Source organism: Hyla sarda, chromosome 9 (genome assembly GCF_029499605.1).
Source record: "Hyla sarda isolate aHylSar1 chromosome 9, aHylSar1.hap1, whole genome shotgun sequence".
In the NCBI taxonomy this organism is placed as follows: domain Eukaryota; kingdom Metazoa; phylum Chordata; class Amphibia; order Anura; family Hylidae; genus Hyla; species Hyla sarda.
In genome coordinates this window covers 150,508,505-150,522,518 of record NC_079197.1, presented here as the reverse complement: position 1 = coordinate 150,522,518, position 14,014 = coordinate 150,508,505, and the positions used below count along the sequence as shown (strand labels likewise).

The 14,014-nt window shown below is 45.1% G+C and overlaps 1 protein-coding gene across 5 annotated transcripts in view; it reads left to right on the top strand.

The window, feature by feature from the left end:
* Window positions 1–14,014, top strand: part of LTBP4 (latent transforming growth factor beta binding protein 4) — a 259,011-nt gene that overhangs the window by 189,057 nt on the left and 55,940 nt on the right. For all 5 annotated transcript variants that reach the window (XM_056540752.1, XM_056540753.1, XM_056540749.1 and 2 more), the window contains 6 exons: window positions 3,717–3,791; window positions 5,898–6,020; window positions 6,840–7,004; window positions 7,092–7,265; window positions 9,871–10,056; window positions 11,512–11,637. In XM_056540752.1, the coding sequence (XP_056396727.1) occupies window positions 3,717–3,791; window positions 5,898–6,020; window positions 6,840–7,004; window positions 7,092–7,265; window positions 9,871–10,056; window positions 11,512–11,637 (849 nt within the window). The remainder of the gene's footprint in view (window positions 1–3,716; window positions 3,792–5,897; window positions 6,021–6,839; window positions 7,005–7,091; window positions 7,266–9,870; window positions 10,057–11,511; window positions 11,638–14,014) is intronic.

Below are 14,014 nucleotides of genomic sequence, written 5' to 3'. Positions count from 1 at the left end.
ATAGTGAGCCTAAACACCCCACAGGTGCTTGACAAAATAGTTGGATGGGAAAATGAGAAGAAAAAAAATGTTTTCGCTAAAATGCTGGTGTTACCCTAAATTTTTCATTTTCACAAGGGAAAATAGGAAAAAAGACCCCCACAATTTGTAACCCCATTTCTTTTGAGTAAGAACATACCCCATATGTGGATGTAAAGGGCTCTGCGGGTACACTACAATGCTCAGAAGAGAAGGAGCGCCATTGGGATTTTGAAGAGAAAATGTGTCCGGAATTGAAGGCCACGTGTGTTTACAAAGCACCCATAGTGCCAGAACAGCGCCAGTGGGGTGTAAATACTCACTGCACCCCTTATTAAATTCTGTGAGGGGTGTAGTTTCCAAAATGGGGTCACATGTGGGGGGGGGTCGACTGTTCTGGCACCACGGGGGCTTTGTATACGCACATCGCCCCCGACTTCCATTCCAAACAAATTCTCTTTCAAAAAGCTCAATGGCGCTCCTCCTCTTCTGAGCATTGTAGTTTGCCAGCAGAGCCCTTGACGTCCACACATGGGGTATTTCCATACTCAGAAGAAATGGGGTTACAAATTTTGGTGGTCATTTTCTCCTATTACCCCTTGTAAAAATGTAAAATTTGGGGCAAACACAGCATTTTTGTGAAACAAATTGTTTTTTTCATTTACACATCCAACTTTCAGAAAAAGTCGTGAAATACCTGTGAGGTGTTAAGGCTCACTGTACCCCTTGTTACGTTCCTTGAGGGGTGTAGTTTCCAAAATAGTATGCAATGTGTTTTTTTTTTTTTTTGCTGTTCTGGCACCCTAGGTGCTTCCTAAATGCGACATGCCCTCCAAACACCATTTCAGCAAAATGTGCTTTCCAAAAGCTAAATGTGACTCCTTCTCTTCTGAGCATTGTAGTTCGCTTCAGCTAAACATGGCGCCATTCAAAGATGTGATCCAACTTTCTACATTTGTACCACATGTTCCTGACCCTGAAATACGTTCCCCCACACCTTCGAAAAACCAAAGACGTGTTAGAAACAGCTTTCCCTTCTCGGCCTACCCCGTTGCGTTTACAGAGCCCAAGCGTAGAGGCCCGATACAGGACCGAGACGTGAAACATGTCTCCACCGCCACAATGCGAGCATTCTTAAGGATTAACTGGAACAACACAAAATGTGCCGAAGCGAAAAGTGATAGGGACATGTAGAACTGGCGCGGAGATAACATCGCTCATTACCTCAGGCGAGCTGCGGGGAATAATGAAAAAAACAAAAAGTAATCAATCCTTCGAGGGGGAGCTCGTCTCTTCCAAAAACCACCCACATCATTGTGCTACGAGAGCCATGCCAAGCGCACATCTGTCCTTACCCAGAGAATCCCGTCCATCTGCGATAGATAAACGTGATTACAAAACAAGAGAGGGAGAGACTTTATTGGCTTCACAGGAGTTCTTCGTTCCCTCATAAGTCTTCACCACGGACGACGGCGTTCCAATAACTTACAAAAGACCCCAGTGTTATGCTGCAGTTTTGGCAAAGCCGCAGACTAATATCTATCATCTCGGCCACAAATTATGTTACTAATGCATCGCTGTTAGTCAATCTTGGCAAGAGGACAGGTCTACTGTTTATAAGAATTGTGGGGAGTTTATTTTTTATTTTTTATGATTTCATTATGATTTCTTATAAATGTTGCAGTTATTTCACAAATAAAGTTATTTTTCCTCTCCAAAAAGTGGAGGCGCAGTACCATGCCCATGTCAAGAAAAGAACACTAATGTGTGGAAAATGTTCTCTCGTAAAGTACTAAAAATAATATGATTCACCTTTTTTTTCACAAGATACTGTTAGATTTAAAGAGGCACTCCAGGATGTTTTGCTTATATAGTGCAGCATAGGCTATTACCAGAGAATAATGTAGAGGTTCTTGTGTATGCCTTTTGCTTACCCCTTTTTGCCTATGTGACAGGTGTGGGATAGGCAGTTTTTAGGTTGACAAATGTACAATCATTTGGGTTCTGTAATGCAGCCTACATTTCCTATGAAGTGTCCCCTCATCTCTCCCTGTGTCACAGTCATTAGTGTGCCCTCATCTCCCCCTGTGTCACAGTCATTAGTGTCCCCTCATCTCTCCCTGTGTCACAGTCATTAGTGTCCCCTCATCTCCCCCTGTGTCACAGTCATTAATGTCCCCTCATCTCTCCCTGTGTCACAGTCATTAGTGTCCCCTCATCTCTCCCTGTGTCACAGTTATTAGTGTCCCCTCATCTCTCCCTGTGTCACAGTCATTAGTGTCCCCTCATCTCTCCCTGTGTCACAGTCATTAGTGTCCCCTTATCTCTCCCTGTGTCACAGTCATTAGTGCCCCCTCATCTCTCCCTGTGTCAGTAATAAGTGTCCGCTCATCTCTCCATGTGTCCTAGCATTAGCACCCCTCATCTCTCCCTGTGTCACAGTCATTAGTGTCCCTATGTCACAGCCATCAGTGTTATGCTGCAGTTTGGCAAAGCTGCTGACTAATATCTCTTATATTTTAGCCACAAATTATATTACTAATGCATTGTTAAAGTATTAAAGTCGTACCCTAAAGCTGAGGATCAGGTGTTTGATCACTCCAGCTGGTCATCTCATCAGGCTGCTAGTGCTGGAAGTCATCCAGGTAAATTCATTACACTCAAGTGGGTTGGTGTCAGTTTACACTTCATGCAGTTATCGTGTGTTTTCTTACTTGTGTTTTTTGATCATATGGGAAAATATTCAGGCAAAGGCCGGGTTCACACCACAAATTGTGCATCCAAGGCACAGATACATCAGAATACTGTCAAAATGGCATGCTGATGTATCCATGCTTGGACAGCCATGGGCCCCATTTATTTCAATGGCCAGAGCCTAGTCAGCTAGTGACTACATTCAGGTAATTTTCAGAGTGTATTCAAGTTTTTGCGTGATTTGCAGCACTTTTTAGTCCAAGACAAAACCCTATTGGTGCAGTTGTCCGTAACAACCAATCAGATCTCTTCTTTCATTTATAAAAAGGCCTCTGAAAAATGAAAGAAGCGATCTGATTGGTTGCTATGGGCAACTGCACCACTCTTCCTCTACACTGGGTTTGGTAATTCTCCCCCTATGTCCAAAAAATGACGTATATGTTCCTCAGAGGCACAAACCATGGTGTGAATGAGCCCTAACTTGAAAATGATTCATCTAAATGTCTGCTTATTCTGTAGGGGTTTAGGAGTTTACTGGGTGGTCCTAATTAGTGATTGAAAGTCTTTCATGTATTAGAGTGAATACAAAGTTAATTATTTATCAGTGAGTAGAACCGCCCACTGGACTCCCAAGGAAGATGTTTAGGTAAAAATGTTCTTACAAATATGTATATGAATGTGCTGTAAAACATACTGCCTTCAATGTAACAGGTTCCCTTTAAACTAGTGTCCTAAATAGCAAACCATCTATTTATTCAATGGGGAATGGTACATTTTCTATATAGAAAGTATGAGAAAGCTTTACAAGCAGCCATATTGCTTTTCAACCAAAAAGGCACAGAATAAGAATTGTCAGGGCCACCAGTTCATTGGCTTTTTTACCATTTCCATAGTTATCAGGATATGGTGCCTTAGGAGTTATGGACCTTCCCCGGCCATAGGCACTGCTTAGCAGAACAGAACAACTTCAAGATACTTTGCTCATGATTTGTATATATCCGCAGGAGATGCTTCACTGGGAAGTCTTCCGCAATCACCTTGCCCTAAGGGTTTTGAAAGAATCAATGGAACATGTATAGGTAAGTTTATTTCAATATGTGATGACCCAGTACAGAATATAGCAGACTGCCCATCCTGTGTGGCAGATGTTGCCTTCAGTATCCGTCTTGGGCCCCCACTACTCAGGACTCAATATAATGCAATGTTATGCTATGGTTAATGTATTAATATTTTCTATGTACCTGTTGCTTTAAGCCTGTTGTTATGGGAGTGTGCATAAGGTAAACCATGTGATTTGTCAGCCCAATGGGGATCCTCCAAATCTGCCCCATATATAGTGTGGTAGGAGTTCAGAGTTCAGTTCAAGCTGAGGTACAGTCTTGGAGAAAGTCTGAAGAGATAGTGTGAGGTGTTCTGAGGAGGCCTGCAACAACACATCTTCTAAAGCAAGTCCCCTGTGCCCAGGTAAATGTCAAAGCCTAGCGGTAAGCACTAAAGTCCCGAGGATCCAAGTCAGTCATCTAAATCAGTCATACAAGTCAGTCACTAAAGTCAGCGTGAGTTGCCATACAGCAAGTCAGTCATACACAGCACAATCAACTACAAGTCTAGAGCTGCAACGATTGATCGATAAAATCGATTAAATTCGATAACGGGATTCGCTGTCAATGAATCCCGTTATCGAATAATCGCCCGATTCGTTGTCCACAGCGGCAGTGAATGAATGAAGCTGACATGTCCCGCTTCATTCATTCACCGCCGCCCGACATGTCCCTGCTGCTTTACTCCTAGCGCAATTAGCGCAGCGCCGGAACATGTCTATTCTCTGCTGCTCATCTTTCTACCCTGCGGTCTAAAGTGGGGTGGCCCTGCTGTCTAAAGTGGGTGGCCCTGCTGTCTAAAGTGGGGTGGCCCTGCTGTCTAAAGGGGGTGGCCCTGCGTTCTAAAGTGGGGTGGCCCTGCTGTCTAAAGTGGGGTGGCCCTGCTGTCTAAAGGGGGTGGCCCTGCGGTCTAAAGTGGGGTAGCCCTGCTGTCTAAAGCGGGTTGGCCCTGCTGTCTAAAGTGGGATGGCCCTGCTGTCTAAAGGGGGTGGCCCTGCTGTCTAAAGGGGGTGGCCATGCTGTCTAAAGGGGGTGGCCCTGCTGTCTAAAGTGGGGGCCCTGCTGCCTAAAGGGGGGAACAAGGGTGCAATGCTCTGCACATACCCCCATCTGTATAGGAATGCATATACACTGCTATACACGTGGGGGGAGGGGGGGGTTGTGCAGACTACATAGCATTGCACCCTAGGGTCTGTAAAAGCAATGCTCTGCAGTCTGCACATACCCCCCAGTGCTATATAAAAAAAAAAAGCAAAAAAAAATAATTAAAATTAACCGCTCCCCCAATAAAAATTAGCTCCCCCTTTTCCTATTGCTATACAAAAAAGCAAAAGAACTTTTTCCTTTACATATTTGATACTACCGTATGGCTGACTGTCTGAACTATTAAAATATTAATGAATCATTAACATTTTATTTTAATAGTTCAGACAGTTACCCATGCGGCAATATCAAATTTATGCTGGTTTCTGTACAGGATCATTAATAATGACAGCAACCGGCGTAAACTTTTAATATTGCCATTGTACATAATTTTTCAATTAGAATCAGCTGAACCCCTTTTTGGCATTTTGAAATTTTTTCCGATTAATCGATGAAATAATCAACAACTAATAGATTATTAAAATAATCGTTAGCTGCAGCCCTATACAAGTCCCAGCAAGGTGATAAACTTCCATGGTTTACCCTGCACCTCCCTTTGTACCAATCTGAGCTGTAACGGATTTTACCATCTATCCTGCCTCAGTAAAGCCAGTTATCTATAACGATGCGTCTGAGTATTTATTGCCCCATGCCTGCCAGGAGAAGCTGGCTCAACCTCGGAGAGTGTTTAGGTTAACTGTGCCCTGGCATCACGAAAAGGTTAATTTGCACATTACCCTCACCCAACACCACAAATATATATCTGGTCTAAGGGTCATGCGGCCCCTCTGGAATCAGAAAGAGCCGTAAACCTGCATCAGGGCCTTGTGTCTTACGATGACGCCAAGTGACCGTGCAGCTGGAATGAAATGCTTTTTTTTCCTTCTGGAATAGTTTTCATTATGTAAGTTTATGTAATTTTTCCACCTTCTTATTTCGCAGACATAGACGAGTGTAAGGATCCGGCTTTGTGTCAGAATGGCGACTGCACCAACACTAGAGGAAGCTTTTCCTGTCTGTGCAAGGAAGGATATCTTCTCGACTCCTCAAGGAGCAGCTGTATCTGTGAGCTAACAATTTGTTGATGGAATATATTACATTTTTGTTGTGTGCATCTTCCTGAATTCAAGAGCCCCCTACAATTGAAAGTGGTAGTAAGACTAATAAAAATGTCAAAAGTGCCTTTTACTCAGTGAAATGGGAGACATGAATGGAGGGGGCATGACGTGACGACACGAAAGCCTCAAGCTTCCGTGTTCAGAACGCCGCGGTGCCGGCCCGGATATCACAGCGGACCCCCACAATTAGACTTCTTATCCCCTATCATTTGGATAGGGGATAAGATGTCTAGGCCGGAGTACCCCTTTAAACACTGTACTCCCTGGAATGTTGCGATCTCATAAGTCTATGAGGCCGTCTAGTTCTGCTGATTGGTGGGGGTCTCAGTAATGAGACCTCGACGGATGAAACCCTTTGCCATGTCTTTGTGACGTGTCAAAAGTTTTTTTTACACTTTTAATTGGAGGTCCTGGGTCCCACTAAAAAATCTGGAGGAAAAAGCACAAAATGTGTGTCCTTCCCTAATTGCATCTATTGGGGAGGAGAGTGATCAGACATCTTGGGGAGGTGCCTGGCTGCAGCTTTCTCCCCTTTCTCTCCTCTCCCTACCGGAGCTGAGTGTATGGGGGATGAGAAGAGATGACTTCAGCCAACAGCTGTCTACGTGTATGGCCTCTTTAGGTGACCGTGGAATCTTTACCCTTGTGAACATCTAGTATTCGGCTTCAGTGCTGGCCCGTGTCCTGTAAGGTGGTGTTTGCATTATATACGGCCCCATTATAAAATCTCTATAATGTATATGATTACTTGTTGCTTTCACCTTAGCTCATCATGTGATCTCAGAAGCCAAAGGTCCCTGTTTCAGGATCTTGCGGGACGGGGGTTGTTCCCTTCCGATCCTTAGGAATATCACCAAACAGATTTGTTGCTGCAGTCGTGTAGGGAAAGCTTGGGGCAAAGGATGTGAAAGCTGTCCTCCCTTTGGCACAGGTAGGAATCCAACAGCAACATCTGTAATCCTGCTCCAATCTGTAGACTTTATGTTATCCTTTAATATAACTCCATTTGTTCTTCTAGATGGATTCAAAGAGACATGCCCTGCTGGACCAGGATACCATTACTCAGCTTCAGACTTGAGGATTAACCATCGCTTTGTTGGTCAAGATCAGGGAAGAGTTCCTGTCCTGCGTCAGCCTGGATCCAGAATTCTGACCACAACTACTTCCGCGCCCCCACACAGACCTGTTACAAGTACACAGTCACTTATGACTTTAAATATTTATAATGTTTGCATGTTTTTGGTGGTGGAAATGGGTTATGTAACCCCTATGGTAGGTGGAAGAATAGGACACTATGCTTTATTAAAAAAAAAAAGTATGCACAATGGTGCATACCAACACTTTTATTTTGGAATACTGGACAACACCCACTATGCGATGAATATTATTTCAGGGCCCATAAAGCTCTACCCAGCATATGAGAAGGGGCTAGGGATGCAATATCCATGAGGCAAGATGAGAACCCATAGGGATACCTTTTTGTGAGGGGGCTGCATGCTGGTACTTATCTAGTTCATTTCTGCACTTCTTCCATTTATGTATTCACACTAATACAGTAATGAGGGTTGATATGACTGCAACTAATCCATGCCCCCAAACCTCCCCTGATACGGAGGCACCACAACATAGCATGCTATTTATATAGTGTAGATGAAATTTAGCATTACATTATGATATTTAGCAATAATTTGGTTTGGTAAATAGCTCCGCTGAAAAAAAAGTCCTAAACTGTACCTGTCGTCAACAAAACTTTTTATATAATGTAGATAATAACATAATATGTATATTCGTAATATACATTGGTTAAAAAAATGTGTGTATTTTTGTATTTTTGGGTGAAAAAATGCTGTCCCTGCAGCTATTGCCTGTGTGTCTCTATAAGGAGTCAAAATATAGGAAGTGAAGGCAGGAGAAGTAGGCCTCTGTGCAGGCTCCTGACTTGTCAATCATCCTTAATGTGTAAGCCCATAGCATGTCACAGAACCTCACTGCACAGAGCCCTGCTTGTCTTCAGTGTACAGAGCCCTGCTTGTCCTCAGTGTACAGAGCCCTGCTTGTCCTCAGTGTACAGAGCCCTGCTTGTACTCAGTGTACAGAGCCCTGCTTGTCCTCAGTGTACAGAGCCCTGCTTGTCTTCAGTGTACAGAGCCCTGCTTGTCTTCAGTGTACAGAGCCCTGCTTGTCTTCAGTGTACAGAGCCCTGCTTGTCCTCAGTGTACAGAACCCTGCTTGTCCTCAGTGTACAGAACCCTGCTTGTCCTCAGTGTACAGAGCCCTGCTTGTCCTCAGTGTACAGAGCCCTGCTTGTTCTCAGTGTACAGAGCCCTGCTTGTCCTCAGTGTACAGGGCCCTGCTTGTCTTCAGTGTACAGAGCCCTGCTTGTCCTCAGTGTACAGAGCCCTGCTTGTCCTCAGTGTACAGAGCCCTGCTTGTCCTCAGTGTACAGAGCCCTGCTTGTCCTCAGTGTACAGAGCCCTGCTTGTCCTCAGTGTACAGAGCCCTGCTTGTCCTCAGTGTACAGAGCCCTGCTTGTCCTCAGTGTACAGAGCCCTGCTTGTCTTCAGTGTACAGAGCCCTGTTTGTCCTCAGTGTACAGAGCCCTGTTTGTCCTCAGTGTACAGAGCCCTGTTTGTCCTCAGTGTACAGAGCCCTGTTTGTCCTCAGTGTACAGAGCCCTGCTTGTCCTCAGTGTACAGAGCCCTGCTTGTCCTCAATGTTACAGAGTCCTGCTTGTCCTCAAGAGCCCTGTTTGTCCTCAGTGTACAGAGCCCTGCTTGTCCTCAGTATACAGAGCGCTGCTTGTCCTCAGTGTACAGGGCCCTGCTTGTCCTCAATGTACAGAGCCCCGCTTGTCCTCAGTATACAGAGCCCTGCTTGTCCTCAGTGTACAGAGTCCTGCTTGTCCTCAAGAGCCCTGTTTGTCCTCAGTGTACAGAGCACTGCTTGTCCTCAGTATACAGAGCCCTGCTTGTCCTCAGTGTACAGAGCCCTGCTTGTCCTCAGTGTACAGAGTCCTGCTTGTCCTCAAGAGCCCTGTTTGTCCTCAGTGTACAGAGCCCTGCTTGTCCTCAGTATACAGAGCCCTGCTTGTCCTCAGTATACAGAGCCCTGCTTGTCCTCAGTGTACAGAGTCCTGGTTGTCCTCAGTGTACAGAGTCCTGCTTGTCCTCAAGAGCCCTGTTTGTCCTCAGTGTACAGAGCACTGCTTGTCCTCAGTATACAGAGCCCTGCTTGTCCTCAGTGTACAGAGCCCTGCTTGTCCTCAGTGTACAGAGTCCTGCTTGTCCTCAAGAGCCCTGTTTGTCCTCAGTGTACAGAGCCCTGCTTGTCCTCAGTATACAGAGCCCTGCTTGTCCTCAGTATACAGAGCCCTGCTTGTCCTCAGTGTACAGAGTCCTGCTTGTCCTCAGTGTACAGAGCCCTGCTTGTCCTCAGTGTACAGAGCCCTGCTTGTCCTCAGTGTACAGAGCCCTGCTTGTTCTCAGTGTACAGAGTCCTGCTTGTCCACAAGAGCCTTGCTTGTTCTCAGTGTATAGAGCCCTGCTTGTCCTCAAGAGCCCTACTTGCTCTCAGTGTATAGAGCCCTTCTTGTCCACCCACACTTCCTGTATTTGGACTCCTCATAGAGACACACAGGCAATAGCTGCAGGGACAAAAATATACATATCTTTTTAACCAATGTATATTACAAATATATATATATATATATATATATATATATATATAATGGTATTATCTACATTATATAAAAAGTTTTTGTTGGCGACAAATACACTTTAATGGGTTTGCATTTCCAGGTCGTTTCAGTTTGGAAGAGAGAAGACCGGAGAACGATCAGACCCGGGGTCGCGTTCCACCACAAAGCCCAGATAGGACACCGATACAGATTAACAGGTCACCTATTATTATACAAAGACTTCTCCCCACTCGGTCACCACCACAAGTGGAACGTGTTGAGACTGGAGTGGAGTCTCCCCCACAAGGTATGTGTCCTTTTATTGTGCTGCCATGAGTGGATGAATCACTTTTCTATAGATCAGGTGAGATGACACTTGTCTGGAGTTCGTGGATGAAACATAGTAACCTTTCAGATACCCATGGGTATCCTGGTTGGTGGGGGAGCCTTCCACCTTTATTGTGTTTAATTCTTTAATATTCTGTTTGTTTCCCCCTGATCATCTTTGTTTGGCAGGCCTTTTTGAGTGGGTCCGGCCACTGCTGGAAACATAGGATGTCAGTGGTTGACAGAAAATGGGGTTTCAGGACTTCAAGAGCAGGAGTCCAGCATCCCAGGGAGCGCCCATTACTAATGCACGGGCAGTGTTGAGTGATGCACCATGGACTTTGCATAGGGCAAACATGGAAAACTTAAACTTAAAAGGAGGGCTGTGTGGATTTGACCAGAACCATATTTATAGCCTGTGCTGCCCTACGCACTGAGACTAAATACGCTCCGTTAAAGGGGTACTCCGCCCCTAGACATCTTATCTCCTATCCAAAGGATAGGGGATAAGATGTCTGATCGGGTGGGTCCCGCCGCTGGGAACCTTTGCGATCTCTCCTGCAGCACCCCGTGTTATCTGCTGCACAGAGCGAACTTCGCTCCGTGCAGCAGGAGAGATCGCGGGGGTTCCCACCGGCGGGACCCACCCGATCAGACATCTTATCCCCTATCCTTTGGATAGGGGATAAGATGTCTAGGGGCAGAGTACTCCTTTAAGGTGAATTCATGTGCATGAGATATTTGTCATACAAATTTGTCACAAATATGCAAAATAAAAATGTGCTATATGTGTATTTTTTTGCAGATTCACGGTGTACCTCTCTTACAATAAGCAGAAAGCGGTGACATCAATCACAAATCCACACAATATTGAATATTGAACGACTGGGACTTTCTCAGAAATTCTCACCCATGTGGATTTACCCAAAGGGGGAATTATCATTTCTTTCCTCCATAGCATGTGGGCAGCAGCTACATCAAAAGTATTTATTTAATTGTATTGTTTTTTTTACTGCCCCACTCAACACTGCTTCTCTAAGCACAGGCCCACGAGTGCCTATAGGTGAATACAGTCCTGGATGTGACCACATGCAGTGTCAATCCTCCTCCTGATGTTAGGAACCAAGTTTTGTGGAAAATGTATTATTTGAAACATGCACGTTATTATTATTGTGAATGTCTATTATTAAACTAAAGTGCAAATTCTGTGACGTCCTTAAAGGAACTGTACCCTCTGTTGATTGGATTGGGACTGTAAGTGTCCTGTTGCACCTGGGACCATTTTCCTTATAGCTTTATATAGAGTTTATGTGGTGTATATTCCACGCAAGGAGATCTAAAATCTACTTTTTTTTTACTGTGTGGGAAAATAATAAAAAATAATACATCCACTGTGATCATTTTAATAAAAGCTCCATATTATTGTCTATTGCAGAAACCAACTTGTGTGAACTGAACCCTCAGATCTGTGGTCCTGGACGCTGCGAGCCACGTCCGGGCAGCTACACCTGTGTGTGCAACAATGGATACTGGTTGAGCACCCAGGGCACCCATTGTATAGGTGGGTACTGAATTATTTCTTCTATGTATAGCATCCCTATGAGCCTGTCTCTAAAGGGTAGATAAAGTTGTAAAAATACCTCTGATGTGTCATAGTGACATGGCAGACATTTTTAAAATTGATGTGATCTTCACTTTCTATAGTGGTACTCCGGTGGAAACAGGTGCCAGAAAGTTATACATATACATGTAAACTACTTTTATTTAAAATCTTAGTCCTTCCATTACTTATCAGCTGCTGTATGCTTCAGAGAAAGTTGTGTAGATCTTAACACTCAGACCACAGTGCTCTCTGCTGACACCTCTGTCCATGTCAAGAACTGTCCAGAGCAGGAGAGGTTTGCTACGGGGATTTGCTCCTCCTCTGGACAGTTACTGACATGGACAGAGGTGGCAGCAAAGCACTGTGGTCAGACTGGAAAGATATACACAACTTCCTCTGGAGCATACAGCAGCTGATAAGTGGTGGAAGGACTAAGATTTTAAATAAAAGTAATTTACATATGTGTAACTTTCTGGCACCTGTTGATTTGAAAAAAAAAAATTTCTTCTCCAGAGTATCCCTTTAATTAAAGGGGTTATCCAGGAATGGAAAAACAGAGCTACTTTATTTTCCACAACAACTTCTCCCTGTCTGTCTCCAGGTTGGGTGGGGTTCTGCAGCTCAGTTATATTGAAGTGAATGGAGCCAAGTTGTAATACCACACCCAAAGTGGAGACAGACAGGGAGCTGTTTTTGAAAGAAATAAGCTGTGTTTTTCTATTCCTGGAAAGCCCCTTTAAACTCTATATACAAATTCAATACTGAAAGGGTTTATCTCATTACCATTTTATAAAAATAAAAATAAAATTTCAATGGAAGTCAGCCCAGTGATCTGATTGAACTATTGATGTTGCTGGGGGAAGTTGAGGCTAGGTTCCCCTACAGTAGATGTGTAGTATTACAATTCAGACGCATGGCTGCCCATGTAGTCTAGGGAGCTCTTTAACCAACATCATGGACATGGGGAACAGTGAGTGGCTCCTTTGAGAGCCGTCATATTTTATTATCTATTATGACCTGATTCTTGCTAGTGAATGTGATGTGTCTCTGGTGTATTTTTTGTCTAAATGCACCAGCAGTAGTACACTAGACCTTTCCCCAGTTGTCCCCTGAGGATCCTGGCACCTACCGGTGGGAAACGCGTTGGGACGTTTTGCATGAGTCTTGTTTGTATTTTTTTTTCTGGCTGGGTTATTTGTCTGTTTATGTTGTGTTCACATTATGGTCGATATTATTGCCTTGTACTGTGTGTACCGAACTGTGTTTTTTGTTTTTGACAGTGTACCAGTCAGCACTTTTTTGTCAAATTAGGTCACTATTGTATGTATTCATATGGGGTCAAAGGGGTATTCCGGCTTTATACATCCCTTCCCCTATACAAAGGATAGGGCATAAGATGTATGATCGCAGGGGTCCCGCCGCTGGGGATTCCCGAGATCTCCATGCAGCCCCTGGCATTCTGTGCCGGGCGCTGCCTCCGAGATGGGGACGTGATGTCATGGCCACGCCCCTTAATGGCATTACGCCATGCCCCATCCATTCATGTCTATGGGAGGGGGTGTGACGGCCGTACGCCCCCTCCCATAGACATGAATGGAGGGGGCGCGGCATGATGTCACTAGGGGGCATGGCCATGACGTCACAACCCCGTCTCGGGGGCAGCGCCCGGCACAGGATGCTGGGGCTGCACCGAGATCACAGGGGTCCCCAGTGGCGGGACCCCTGCGATCATACATCTTATTCCCTTATAGGCCTTTGGATAGGGGATAAGGGTCTATAGAAATTAACTGTTAACATTAAAAAAGCTACCCCTTTAACATCAACTGGCAACCATGACTGGGAAACAAAATATTTGCTTAAAGGAGATATCCAGTGCTGAACAACTTATCTCCTATCCTAAGGAGGCCCCCCCCCCCGCGATCTCCTGTAAAGGGCCCCAGCAGCCCACGGGAAGGAGGCGTGTTGACCACCGCACGAAGTGGCGGCTGACACGCCCCCTCAATACAACTCTATGGCAGAGCCGGAGCGCTGCCTACGGCAATCTCCGGCTCTGCCATAGCGATGTATTGAGGGGGCGTGTCAGCTGCCGCTTCGTGCGGTGGTTGACACCTGCTATCTGGCCAGCGAGGAGATCGTGGGGGGGGGGCCCAGCGGTCGGATCCCCTGCTATCTGAAACTTATCCCCTATCCTTAGGATAGGGGATACGTTTTTCAGCACTGGACTACCCCTTTAAGGAATAGCTATTGGGAGCAGGTGCAATAGTGTTAACACTTGTATGGCAAGCGAGCCAGTGCACAAGTCCAAAAGCCCTTGGATGGCCTATCTGCATAGCTT